Source organism: Falco biarmicus, chromosome 11 (genome assembly GCF_023638135.1).
Source record: "Falco biarmicus isolate bFalBia1 chromosome 11, bFalBia1.pri, whole genome shotgun sequence".
Taxonomy (NCBI): domain Eukaryota; kingdom Metazoa; phylum Chordata; class Aves; order Falconiformes; family Falconidae; genus Falco; species Falco biarmicus.
The window spans coordinates 26,594,785-26,609,366 of NC_079298.1; the positions used below are offsets into that span (position 1 = coordinate 26,594,785).

At 42.7% G+C, this 14,582-nt stretch overlaps 1 protein-coding gene across 7 annotated transcripts in view; it reads left to right on the forward strand.

Annotated features, from left to right (window-relative positions):
• Positions 1-3,673: 3,673 nt before the first annotated feature.
• Positions 3,674-14,582, forward strand: part of KCNT2 (potassium sodium-activated channel subfamily T member 2) — a 151,189-nt gene continuing 140,280 nt past the window's right edge. For 3 of the 7 annotated variants that reach the window (XM_056355480.1, XM_056355482.1, XM_056355483.1), the window contains exon 1: positions 3,677-3,848. In XM_056355480.1, coding sequence (XP_056211455.1) covers positions 3,754-3,848 — 95 coding nt within the window. In that variant the 5' untranslated portion in view covers positions 3,677-3,753. Of the gene's footprint in view, positions 3,849-14,582 lie in introns of all 7 variants that reach the window. The other 4 variants (XM_056355486.1, XM_056355487.1, XM_056355481.1 and 1 more) reach the window with 3 other exon arrangements.

Consider the following 14,582-nt stretch of genomic DNA (forward strand, 5'->3'; position numbering starts at 1 on the left):
CCTCCTACTTGCAGCCAAGTGGAGATTTACTGGAAGGCAATTCAGAGGTTATTACCATTTCCAACCAGCTCTACCCCCACTGTTGCAGTACTGCTATTCCTCTTATTCCTACAGTTTCTTGCTAGGTCCCCACAGATGTCAGAGGACTGTGGTGCACCAGGACCACGGGTAACCCTGAAGTGGATGCTGTTGCTTTTTGGATCTGTGCTATGATGGTTTAGCGTCTAAGAATACAAAGATCATGTCACATTGTGTGCCTTGTGTCTGAAACAGCCTTGTAAGGATCATGCTTGCAGTAGAGTCATGCTCACCTGGCTATGGAAAACATGCCGTCTGCCTACCAAGATTTCAGTTTAATTACACACATGACAAAAACCCAAACCTACCTACTTTTTTTTTTTTTTTTTTTTTTTTAAAATCCTTTCACAGGTATTATAACATTGGAAATACCTCACATTACTCTTGCCCTAGCTTTGCAGCTTTTTCAGTGACCTTAAAATTCTGTTCTCACTTTGGGCTATTTCACTCTGTTACTGTTTCTAAATTACTATTAAACCTTTCATGCCAGCAGAACACTCTGCTGCTGCACAGCCATTTAAACAATAGGCACCAAGTGGAAAGATAGAAGAACTCCAAGAACATCTTTTCTCTGAAGTTTAAATAGCAGCATTGTACTCTGGAAGGTATATCAGATAGTAAAATCAAGAGATATGCAAAATACACAATGAAAAGTAAATGGGATCATTACATTTTTAAAGGTATGCAAGAATAGCAAGATTTGGTATTTGTTTGGAAAAAACACATGGAGCAGTCTGGAGCTTGTGCTGCTGCTGCTGCTTATAGAAAACTATGATTATTAGGGTTTTTTTTTTATTATGTATTAGTAGTATTCCCCCAATGGCTGTGCTTTGTTAAAGGATAATTAAAATGATCATCAACTATTCCTGTTATTAGTTCAGCATGCAACCCAGCTACCTAGCAAGGAGGTCACATAAGCATTCCTTTCTGCAGAAACACTGCAGAAACTCTCTGGACAACATCATGATTATTTATGTGACCATAGTACTCAGACACCCCTGCACCCAGACTGTACTCTCAGATTCTGAATGAGCCAAAATTTTGCCTTATGCCTAACAGCCAGGAATCTAGTAAGCCATAACGAATGTGCATTTAGACTAAGAAACAAAAAAGGGTTCAAAACTGATATGCTTATGTTGACCTAACCCACTATCAAGTTCTTTTTGAGAAAAGGATGTGAAAGAGTGGTATTGCAGTAGAGATTTTTTTGCAGCAAGGGAGAAGAAAATGATGATGCTTTCAAATTATAAAGTGTGGGAATAGGGAGTATTAGGGAAAGATGCAAGACAGAAGTAATCATCTGAATAGGAAATGCAAGAAGATAGATCCTGGACTTTTTTATTTTTAGATTTGACTTTTAGAGAGCGCTGATCTCAGAACACAGCACAATAAAACTGGCAAGAAGTTGGCAGCAGGGTAAATTGCTATTTTATTTATTTCCCATATCAGCAAAAGCAAAGAGTGAGTTACCTTTGAACTCTTGCCACATACGTGCACCTGTTTTGCTTCATCTAACAAGCCTTTCTGAGCAGTACATTGCAAACGCTGCATGCAGCAAGCTGTGAAAAAGGGTGAGCATCATACCCCAGTGATCCCAAGATTTTACAGGACCTGCGTCTCTCTAAAGAAACAGTAATCAGCGAAGCTATGTTTAAGAACTCTGTGGTGTAGAAGCAAGGAAAGATGCACCATCTGTAACAACAGCAGAGACAATCAGAGTCCTGAATTGAACTACCTGTTGGTTACCAGTAGAACTCTTTCCATCACAGCATAAAGCTATGTGCTGGATTCTCAGCAGGGCACGTTATTATGCGATACACTCCAGGCTGCCATACTGAAGCTGACACTGTATGTGCCATATCAGCTTTTAACTAGCTTGCCTTCTACACAGAAATCCAACTGAATGCAAAAAGAAAGTTCACTCTTCAACACACAGTGTGAATGCATGTACCTAATGAGATACATGGTATTTTAACCATATATATATGGAGAAGTTATGGAAATAACTTCTTGTGTATCAATTAGCTCCTGATTCAGGAAAATTTAGATCTGAATCTAAGAATTGCACCAGTGTTAAGACTGGGCATGACTTCGTTCTATAGGAAAGGAATGCTGTGACTGAATGGTTTAGGTCAGGGGTCCTCAAACTATGGCCCGCAGGCTGGATACGGCCCCCCAGGGTCCTCAATCCGGCCCCCGGTATTTACAGAGCCCCCCTGCCCCCCCCCCCCCCGCCGGGGGTTGGGGGGGGAACCAAGCAGCCGCAGATGACTGCCTGCCACTTCATCCGCGAGCCGGCCCCCTGGTTAAAAAGTTTGAGGACCCCTGGTTTCGGTGAAGGCATAATCCAGGAAGGCAAATCATGGCAGGCTGTGAAATATAGTATTTCTGTTTACCAGAACTGGGGCATTACGTGCTAAGGATGACAGATAGTCTTCATTACAGCGGGCCTTCTAAGAGCAAATCAAAAAGCCATTATTCACTATTTCAATTTGGTGACAGCTAATTCAAACAAATAATCATATGGGTAATACGTGCTTAATCAGTCATATAAACTTTCTATACTGTCTCCCACTTTCAGACACTGCCTACAAATGTCAGTCACTGGAGCAATTCCATTTCCCCGTATTTTTGCTGGGCCTGTGCCACCCCTCCTGAGGTGCACAGCAGCCCCCAGCTAATTAAAAGCAGGAACTGACCAACGGCGCATCGCGTTTGCGGCCGTGATTTTGGAAAAGCTGAGTCCCCAAACGCGAGACACATGTCACTGGCCAGATACGCCTGCCTGACCGCCGAGGGGAAAGGCACGGTTATGACAGACCCGAGCCCGCTCAGAGGAGCCCCCAGCAGTGACATGGGGGCTGGGCAGGGGCTCCCCAATATCAATCACCTCAGTTTGCGAGCTTCGGGGCCGACAGAAAAGTGCTTCTGAGGAAGCCCCAGGCGGCGCGGAGGCAGGCTGGTGAAGGAGCCCCAGGACGGACACAGAGAGGGGCTGGGGCCAAGCCGGTGCCCGGGGCGTGCAGCTGCTCCTCTTGCCAAGTGCCGCGACGCGGGGACGGACTCGGCCACAGCGCCCCCCGGCCCCGAACCACCCCTCTCCTGCCGCCCGTCTGCGGCGCTGCTGGCGGCTCCCCGGGCCGGCCGGCAGGGCCCCCCGTGGGCAGGGCTCCCCCGCTCCCCCCCGGCAGGGCTCCCCCGCTCCCCCCCGGCAGGGCTCCCCCCCCCGCTCCCCCCGCGGCGGCTCCGCGCGGCGCCGGGCAGCTCTTTGTTGTCAGCCGCGGCGGGCAGCGCGCGCGCCTTCGCGTGCGCGCTCGCTCGGTGGGCGCGCGGCGGGCCGCTCCCCGGCACCTGCCGCCCCCCCCCCCCCCCCCCCCCCCGCGGCGCGAGGCGAGGCGGGACTTTCAGCCCGGCGACCGTTAACCGCCGCTCGCCCCCAGCAGCGCGAGCCAGCCCCGCCCCGCCCCGCCCCGCCGGCCACGCCGGGCAGCGCTCCCGCCGCCTTTGTGCGCGCAGCCCCCGCGCCCGCCTGCGGGGCCGCCTGCCCCGCCCCGCGCCCCGCCCCGGCCCGGCCCCGCTCGCCCCGGCCCCGCCCGCCCCAGCCCCGCACGCCGCGCCGGGCTCTTTCCCCACCCCGTGCGGGCGGGCGGGTGGCCGCTGCCCCCTCCGGGCAGGATGGTGGACCTGGACAGCGAGGTGCCCCCGCTGCCCCCGCGGTACCGCTTTCGGGACTTGCTGCTGGGCGACCAGGGCTGGCAGAGCGACGACAGGTGAGCGCACGGTCCGCGGGCGCGGGGGGCCGCGGTGGCAGCCCGGGAGGGAGCGGGGCTGCTCCCTGGCCGGCGCCCCCTGCCGCAGAAGGGCGGCCCGGGGTGGTCCCGCGGAGCGCGGTGCCCGTGTGTGGGCGCGCACCGGCCGCGGGAGGCCGGGCCCGGTGCAGAACTTTGCCGGGAAGGGGACGCGACGGCGGCGGGGGGCTGCGGTGCCCCTCCCCGTAGCGGGGGCGAGTCGCGGCCGGCGCCCCTCGCCGAGGCGCTGGGAGCCGCGCAGCCTCGGGGCCCGCTGCCTCTTGCCCCCGGCTGCGGGGGGAGGGGGAGCGGGACAAGTTGCGCCACCGGCTCCGGGTGATGAGATGCGGCGCGGGGGAGCCCCAACCAAACCAGCTTGTGGCACCGGTCCGGAGGCTGGCGGCCGGCGGCGCGGGGCGCGTTTGCTGTTCGGTATGCATGCTGCTTTACATACGGTTCCCTTTCATGCAAGGATCCTAGGCTTGGGTGTAACTACATTAATTTATTCCTTTATCAATTATTTCAAGGACTGTCACCATCTTCAATTACAAACCGATAGAAAAAGGTGTATGTTTGGGTCAAGTCACATAATGCCTTTAAAAGAAAAAAACAAAACAACACCAAACCCGTGATACTAAAACAAACAAAAGAACCAGGGATGTGTGTTTAATTTCAAAAAGCTAAATGAACAGTATTCATGACCACCCCCAGCACCATGCTACTTTATTCGACCGTAAAACCTGGCTTGTCAATTACATGATCCCATCCTGCAAAATTATGTGTGATCCATTGTTTTAGTAACAATTGTGGTCAAATGACAGAAAAGCAAAATTAGCTAGTAATATATAATGGCACATTGGGCCGATTTTAATTCAGTATGTTTACATTGTCGGAACGTGTGTTTAACTCGGCAGTCAAAAACTTTGTTTTTAATGCTGGTCTACATCATTTACATTTAGCTGCTTTCCTAAAGAAAGATGGATTCTCATTGATTAGTAATCAAATGATAACGCAGATATGTGACTAATCGTTAACTCGGTTCAGGAGAATATGCTATACTTTGAAGCAATTAAATTCTGTCTATTTCTGAGGGTTATGAAAGGGTGAATGAAATCTTAAGATAGTCACAAAAAATGAATGCTTTTGGTTGCAAATGACAGCATTGTAACTACGTAATGGAGAGTTAAGGGAGTATGTTTATCATGTTCTATAGTTTAAAAAATAATTAAACCATAAGTTTATTCTGTATTCATAAATTAATGATCACAGTATTCTTTGAGATTTTAGAAAATGTAGATCTTAGCATCTTACATCTACATTTTATTTTCTACTGGAATGGGAAAAAAAAACCCTTTCTTTTTATCAGCTTTATTTAGCTAGGGTTTTGATGCCTAAAATAAACAAAATATTCTTTATTTATCTTTTTGGACCACTCTATGGCTTAACACTTTTTCCAGCTCTAGTTGAAACTTCTGTCAAGTGCTTCCCTGATACAAGTTGTTTGACTTGAACTTTATATTACCTTCAATGGCAGAAGCACAATCTGGTCTCTAATAAAATAGCGTATAAGCAGCTGCACAAACCATAGCATCTATGTAGCTATAGAAATGTCTATTTCAAGTCTCTGTGTACTTAACAAAATGGAAACAAATAATCCTTAAAAAATATTGATAGCAGAAATACAGCATGACAGTTGTATAGAGCATGGTTATTGTTGGAAAATTGTAGCAAACCAGTACTGGAAGATGAATAGTAACTTTTAGTTATTTCATTAATATTCGTACAAGCATTACAAGAAAGATCTCTAGCACATCTGAAATATAGAAGATGAACCCAGGAATGAAAATAGATAGTGGACATGGCTTTGTAGATCTTCAAGTATTGTCCTGTGCTGAGGCTGGACACAGGTGCACTGTGGCAGGAAGGCTGGGCAGTTGCTTCCCCACAATGCAATCAGGATTGTTTTACGTGAGGCTGTGACAGCAGCAGTCTCTCCTCCAGCTCTGCAAGTTACCATAGCAGTTTCTTTTGATAATAGCTTTCCAGTAACTGAACAAAGTCCACTCTTAAAAAAATCTTGAGTATTTTTTGGCCACCTTACAATAGGGTCTTGTCCAGATTCTTGTTTTTCTCTGCTGGAGGATAACACTTTTAATATAGAAATATTAATCTAGTCCCATGTTGCTGGTATTTTGCTACTATCCATTATAGAAAAAGTGTATGTATTCTGCATAGAAATAGAACGTTTAGTGTGTTAGACATACTTTCAGGAAATATTTAATTAGAAAGACTGCAGACCTGTGGGGCCCCTGAGATCAGCTGCTTATTAATTAGTGATTATTAGTATTACACACTTATAGGTCTTATTTTTAATTGTTTGTATTTTTTTTGTCATTTCTTTGCACCCCTGTGTAAGTGGTTCAAGTTTGGTTTTGGCGAAGCATATCTTTTGTATTCTGTTGTAGTAAGTGTACATGCAATATAGATAATGCCAAAGGTGTCGCTTGTAGTCCCTTCAGACATTAACTATGAATGGAATATCTGAACACTAAAATGCAGTTGAAGTAGCCTTATAGTATGGCTTCACAATGGCAAGAGATCCAGATAGTTAATTTTAGGCGGTTATTGGCCCTTGGCTGAGATGCTGGAAATAGTTGTCTGCATATTTCCAATTCATTGCAACTTCTTAATTCCACTTGCTTTCAACTCCTGCAATCTGATTCATATCAAGGGTTTTCCATGTGTGTGATCTGTGAACTTCAGGTCTGTTACCAGCTGAACTCTTTGTCTTCTGTCTTAGTCCCATTTCCTTTTTGATCTTTCCGGTCTGTTCATCCTTGAGGTCTCTCTTTTTCTCCTTCCATTCTGCTCTTTCTGGAAAGATGCTCACTTTTTGCTGGCTGGGAGGCATATGTTCCATCTCTGTGTTTTCAGATGCTTGTTGATTGTTCAAAGTGGAGAGGAGATGGAATTATTCCTCTCATCTGCCACAAACCTAGGATTCTGTGTCACCAAATGACAGTTTTGATAGAATAGTTTGCTAGTAAGTTGCATGGTAGTATTTAATAATAAATAGGATCAAAATGATACAGACCTCTTTTTTGCTGAAAGATAGATTTCTGACATAAGCATAGTACTCAGTTTTGAAACCGTACTGGTTACGTTTCTTTAGGAGGAGAGTTTGATCAGCTGTTTCTTTTAAATGGTCCTGTTCATTTATGAAATGCACGTGTGTTAAAATGCTTAGCTCAATGTAATAGGACTCTTGATTCAGGATTTTTGTTCTTAAATCTGTACCTGTTTGGAGACAGATTTCTAATCTTATTTTTTTCTTGAGGACTTCTCCTGTGGTTGAGCTTGACTCAGCCTTTTTTTTTTTGTTGTCTAGCTCATGGTCCATTTCTTACCTGTACTTCTCCAGTACAGTAACATCCATCTCCCTGCTTTTGCATTTCTCTCCTAAGAAAATAATTCTACTTGCGTAGTGTAGGTTCCTAACCAACCTTGCACTTGGCTTCAGTAATAGATGGGTTCTGCACTGTTGCATTCCACAAACCACCAAACTGGATTGTATATTTTTCATAAAAGAAGTTGCTGTGTGCAGAAGAACATGATGAATCTTTCGCAAACACATTTATTCAGTAAATAAACTATGCTGAATAATTTATTAACATTCTTGAGTTTGCTGTGTGATTTTTTTTTCCTGAAAAAATTTGGATGTTAAAACCATTTTTTTTTGAAGGTTTTTGAAGGACTAGATTTTCAAAAAATCTGTTTCCTTTTGAAAACTGTGGAGATGAAGCTTGATGCTTACAGTACACATGCTTGACCTGGAATAGTTAAATACTCATTTACTTGGAGAGATAACTGAGTAAAAAACTCACCTGTTTTCCTGTCACTATATAAAATATTTAAATACTGCCTGGATCTGAACAGCTTCCGCAGGACAGCATTTAAAAGATCAACCCAGTAGCTACAGCGCGTGTGTGTGTCAAGGGGGTGATCTCTGTGGCAGGTAGGGTAGTGTACCAGGTTTCTTCTGGCCGTGTAAATATCCCGGTCACTGGACTGAGGGTAAAGAGAAGATGGAGTCATTGACTTTTCCACTAATTCTGTAAATAATGCTAATATTCCTTTGTGAATCTCATGGTTTGCTTTCATTATTAGAAAGTATCTGTAACTGAAATAAGCTGTTTTGATTTGCTGGATATTCTGAGGTGTTTCTTGACCATCATAATGAAATTTGTCTTTCAGTTTGGCTGCTGGGGAAGGGAGTGGAAATAAAGGGGGAACTCGGTGATTAACACAAGTTACTCACCTGTTAATTCAGTGAGGTTTCACTGAATCACGATTGTAACAGTAAATTATGTAATAAAAACATTTCATAAACCCACTGATCACTAATCCTTAGTCTTACCAGCTGTGTTGAAGACGAGCACAAAAGTAAAAAATATCCTACCTAGTGAATACATGTTTAAAGCTGGTAAATAATTTGTTTCGGAGGCGGGGAGAAAGGAAGATATTTATTTTAGGTTCCCATGTAAGCTTTGGAAAGATAGAATGGAGAGGTTATTCACAAAAAAGTATTTTCTGGTGAGCATACATCATTACCATGTACTTTCAAAATAGCCAAACCACAGGACACTGGAGATGTAAAGAAAGAATTCTAAGTTAAAAATAAAAAAGCGTTTAATTCCGTCAGTATCACTGCTTTTATAGTGAGGTCTGTCATATAAATTCAGTGCTTTGGTATCTTAAACCATTTGTGTACAGATATCTAATCTGTTCTTTAAAAGCTTATTAAGATATAAAAGCTGCATTTGTTTTAGTAAACAGAAGCAAGCCAGGAATGTTTCCCACCATTGAAGCATGTCCGCTTATACTAGTGAGCTGTTCAAATTTCCCTTTGCATGCTTTGGCCATAGCCAGTAGCCCAAACTGGCTTGAACAGTGCAGTTGCTCTGGAATGATTTGGCAGGGGGTGTGTCCAAGGAAACCTCCAAGCAGACAAGCTGCAGGTAATCACCCAATTTGGGAAGCTGGAACAGTTTTCTGCTACATACGTAGGCTGTTTGTGCCTTTTAATGACACTGCCTGGGACCGTATCTAGGCGAGTTTAACTCATTTAAAGATGTACCTAGAGAAGATCCAAGTAATTTTATAGTAACCTCTACACTGCAACATTACCGGCTGCTTCTCTCGTTTGTGCTGCTAGTTCCTCTCTTTCTGGTCTCCTGTATTTCTTGCACAGTCACACATTTAGATTTTGCATATATGGTGCACTAATGTTGCAGAAAGATCTATTCGTAAAGCACAGACCTGCTTATGCTTGGTGCCTGCCTTCCTGAAATACGCAGTATAGCCCGTATACATAGCCAATAAATGTGTTTTGTCCCAGAGTCTTAAAAAAGGGGGAGGAAATACTTGCTGTTAAAGATCTTTGATTATTGGAATAACTATTTTCCCACAACATTTTGAAGAAAGAGAAAGAGAAAGAAACATGGATGTTTTTACAATATGCAGAGTGATATGCTTTTTATTGATTTCATAAAAATGTGTATAGTATTATTTTTTTATATACCTTTTACACTTTAAGCCCCTTTGGGTTTAGTAAGATTAAGCAGTATGTTGGGCTTGCTTTGGACCTTGCACACCAAGGTAAACTTTATCAATGCTGAATATTTCTAGCAATATTAATTGAGAGAACATGAAGTACATTCCAGCATTGAATTGCTGAATTAATACAGTCTGCCATATGAACAAGTCATTTGACAGTCATAAGCATCTATTTCATACTACTATTTTGCTCTACTGCCTGTTGAAGTTTAGCATTGTTTACATAACTATTATGTTCTAGGAGAAATCACTACTACTGTGCTACTTCCCATACAACAATTGGAATGGAAAGAACAAAAAATGAACGTAGAAACCCAATAGATTTTTCCAACCCCCACCTTCAAAGCATCAGATTTCATAACTTTTTTATATGCTATTGCAGTAAGTGTTTATAATTTCACAGTCATGAACAAAAATTTACATTTTTCAATTCTGTAATTTTCTTTTTCTGTATATATGTAACAAGACACATTAACTGGTACTGGAAATACATTTCAAATCCTGCTTCTGTACTGAGATGAAAATTCGAGTCATTTTGCTACATTATATACTTTCATGATGAAACCAGAGAGCTAAATTTTACCTTTGTGCAAGAACTGTTGTTACATTGGATACTTAAAGGATTAAATTAAAATTAGCTTTCCCTTCTGATGTGCTTACTGCATAAAATGAACGTTAAAGGAAAGAGATTCATTCAGATAATACAGACACCTCCACATATCACTTGGACAATTGTATGCTGCTGGCTGCCATGTTGGCTGGTGACTTTCAAAAGAACAACTCCCTACCATAAATCTCAGAAGGCACTTTAACAGTCATTTGTCACAGTGTGAATCAGTGAGTGAAGCTCTCCCTTTGCCTTTCCTTTTGGAAATCACCTGAGATTATTAAACTATAAGGGGATAAAAAGCCCACACATTTCTGAATCAAGTGATTTAAAATATCAGAGTCTAGATTCAACTTGCACAAGAATTCTGTTATAATTACCCCAAAAGAAAATTCTGTTATGATTTCTTCAAAATGATCCTCCTTTTTCTTTTGAGAAATACATCAGTTTGGCCTCCTGGTTTTAGAAAGTGTGTTAACTTTTATGAGTTCTTCCATTTAACAGAGGCTACTACATAAAAGGACTGAAGCAAATATTGTCAATTTATCTTGATTTGTCCTTGTAAGTAAATTTTTGTAATACAATTATTTAGGAGCCTAAATTCTATTTTGAAAGCTGGATTTCACTGAAACTTCTCAAGATCTTAATGGTCTAATTCACTAAGAGAGCAAGTGTTTTCATATCGGCAGTGAGGCACTGCACAGTAGTAGGTGAGTTGCCCTAAAGCCTGAAAAAATCTCTGTGTGTACAGGCCAAGTCCTTTATCACTGTGAAACTCACCTAAATTAAAAAGGATTAAAGAAAAATATTAATATTTTTAGAATCACTGCATTGGGCACACCAAAAGTTTACACTTTTGTGGCAGGTTTTGGAGTCCTATGTAAGTAAACTGTTAATATATCTCCATACTCACCTTCCTTCAAAATTTATCTTAGGATTGGGTCCCTATTATAGATAAAAGAGGGAATCTATTTACTTGTGTGGAACGAAGAGGAAGTAATGCTTTGCAGAAAGCAGTTCTGTCCGCCTCATGCTAATTTCTGGTTTAGCATCGTTCTTGCAGCGACAATGGAAGACAAAATGCATTGTTTCTATATTCCACTTAAATTAGCACACACTGAAATTGGGGGAAGGACAACATGAAAAGAGGAGCGAAACACTTCAGTGCTGTTAAAACTGTAGCTGTTTGAGGAAGACTTTGGTAGTATACCCCAGCCCAAGTTTTCTACTGCAGAAAAGGTTCTAAGTGTCTCAGCTTAAAAACTTCCACAGATCAAGCGGTCTTCCTCCTTTGGGACAAGATGATGTACAGTTTGTAAACGTTCTTTGGTACTTCAGTCATTACTTAGTTATACACTTACTACTCTAAAGCTGTAATTTTTCCATCTAGAACTTGATACATGCTACTTTACATTTGGCAGACACTATTATGCTCCATGGGGAACTGAAGCAGTTCTTTCCCAAATGGTTTCTCTCTTAATTTTATAATTGGTATTCTATCACAGCCAATGATTCTGATTATTTATTTTATAACAGTAAACGTCTGTGCTGCACTATGCATTACTCTCAGAATGAGTCTTCTATAACAAATGGTAGCATTGATTCATACCATCTCCCTTTTATCCTTTAACAAAGAAACATCACATGGAGCATCGGAAATGTCTGAAGCTTCAAAACGCTTTGATTGTAAAATAAATCTGCCAGCCGTTTCAGTGCTACACATTCAGTTTCTAGACTTAGCAATTAAAGGTGATCTTTCATACTGAATACCAGTACGTACAGTATGCCCAAGTACACGTACTAATTCACTACATGCTTTAGAAGTGGAATTTTCATGTTTTTTCCAAGTAAATGAGCAAGTTAAGTCCTTCCTGGAGGCCTGCACACCATGGTCCCATAATCTCCATGTCACTGGAGAGAACACCATTCATAAACTGCAAATGTTCTGCAGCATGGAAGATTTGATACAGAGTGCCTTAAAGCAGCTGTTGAAGATTTCAGCCTCCCCCGTGCAATCATCTGCTAATTATGTTAGCAGTCAACTTCCTGGTGGGAAGTAGCAGTAAAACAGAAACAGTCATTAAGAGACAAAACCCGGTGTTTATACTCATAGATAAAACCAGTGATACTATTATTTACTCAGAACTGTCTCTTGAGGGACAAATCCTGCCTCCACTTACAGAGATACCTGTTAGTAAGTGCTGTAGTTTTGTGGTGGAAAGCAATTTGCTATGTCTGACATCGTTGTCCTTGACTTGCAGAGTACCAAGCAGTGGTAGATGGGGAAGGCAGACATCAGGTTAAAATCAATGCAAATCATCTCCTGAGTTACCAGAAGGAAGAAAACTCTGCCTACCCCCTCTGCCTGGATCTTACAAGTCTCCTGCTAGCTTCAGCCATTAATCACTGCCTATCTGACTGCTAGCACTGGGACTATATGCCTGGCAGGGGCAATTACACGATTTGAACAGCAGTCCTCACTATGGATGAGCTCTGCCAGGAAAGTCTGGCCCTGCCTCCAAGATTCTGCACCGAGTCAAACCACTTTGGCTTTTTGCAAAGAAAAGAGTTTGCCCTTTAGCTTTTTATGATGTTAAAGTTAATAGCATTTACCGTACTTCAAGTAGCTTTAAGTTACTGAGCTCCTTCAAAGTATAGTGATTGTTAAAATATTTAATAAGGAGTAAACACTGTAAAATAGCCTCACTCTTTTATTGTTCTAAATAGCTGAAAATGTTCTAGAGGTTTTATGTCTTTCTCACTTTGTTTCTCTTCCCCTTGTGATTAGAGAAAACTGCAGCACAGATAAAAGCAGTGTTACCAAACCAAATCTAAAACAAATACAGACGGGAAAAACAACAAGCTGAGTTGCAAATGGAAAACAGTCAATATTATTTGTTCCTTATGACACAGCACCTGTTAATACACAACATTCCCTCACTTTGAAAGGGGATTTAGTTTCCCATCTTCACACCAAGTTCAAAAGAAGCTAAGGTCACTTATGACTATTGCCCTGTAATTCTCACTATCGAAACCAGACAGCTATAACAGAGATGGCAAAGCTCTATATTTAGCTGAGTGTACCCTTTTGAAAAGTGAGCAAGCTGTGTTGTCATTGTGTCCAACAATTTCGCATTTGTTGATGATGACTTGTTCAAAGGGGTTTAATCAGTTAAGTAACTTTTAAAAATGCATTTTTGTAGGTATTGTCCAGTTTTTAATTACTGTTTTGTTCTCTCAGTAGTCATAAAAAATACAAACACAGAAAGTAGAACAAAGTATTCTGTAATTACAGAATCACAGAATGGTCAGAGTTGGAAGGGGCCTCTGGAGACCATCTAGTCCACCCCCCTGCTAAAGCATGTTCACCAAACTTACGCAGAGTTGCGTCTAGGTGGGTTTTGAATGTCTCCAGAGAAGGAGGCTGCACAGCCTCTCTGGGCAGCCTGTTCGAGTGCTCTTTCACCCTCAGGGTGAAGAAAATTTTGCTCACATTCAGAAGGAACTCCCTGTGTTTCAGTTTGTGCCCCTTGTTCCGTAGCTGGCCACCACTGAAAAGAGCCTGGCCCCATCCTCTTGGCACTTGCCCTTAAGGTATTTGTTGACACTGTAAGTTTCCTTCTTGGTCTCCTCCAGGCTGAACAGCTCCAGCTCTGTCAGCCTTTCCTCAGGAGGGAGATGCTCCAGTCGCCTCATTGTCTTCACAGCCCCTGCTGGACCCTCTGCAGTAGTTCCCTGTCTCTCGTGAACAGGGGAGTCCAGCACTGCACACAGCACTCAGATGGGATTCTGGAGTGGTCACCTCCCCCAGCCTGCTGGCCACACTCCTCCTGATGCACCCCAGGATCCCACTGGCCCCTTGGCTACATGGGCACACTGCTGGCCCATGGGCAGCATGCTGTCCACTGGACTCCCAGGTCCTTCTCTGCAGAACTGCCTTTCAGCAGGTCAATCCCTAGCTCATACTGGTGCATGGGGTTGTTCCTCCGCAGGTGCAGGACCTTGTATTTGCCTTTGCTGATTAGTCAACCAGGTTTTATAAAGACTGTCAAAATCCCAGTAGATTTTTCATCCACCGAAGAGTATCATAAAAGTGAAGCTTATCTCACAAGAGTCGTTCCAGGTATCATGTATCTCATTGACCTTGAGGAATTAATTTACAAACTATTCAAACAGTGACCCACATGATCATTTATTTTTGTACTGAGACTGACCACAGACTGCATGAAAATTACTATTTAGCTAAAATGATACAAACAACGTTCAAAATGCACTGAATTAATTTTAAAGGCTTGATTAGTTTTTACTTCCCATTTTCCCTCTTATTTGGGAGTTCACAGATCACAGTTTGAGTCCAGGAAAAAACAACAAAGTAAGTTAAATTTGCGCTAACATTCTGAATCCATTTAATACAATTAAGTGTGGCAGTTAGTGTTTGTGACGAGCTTATCTGGTCCTTCCGAATGTTGGGATTTTAGTGTGAAGTTGCAGAG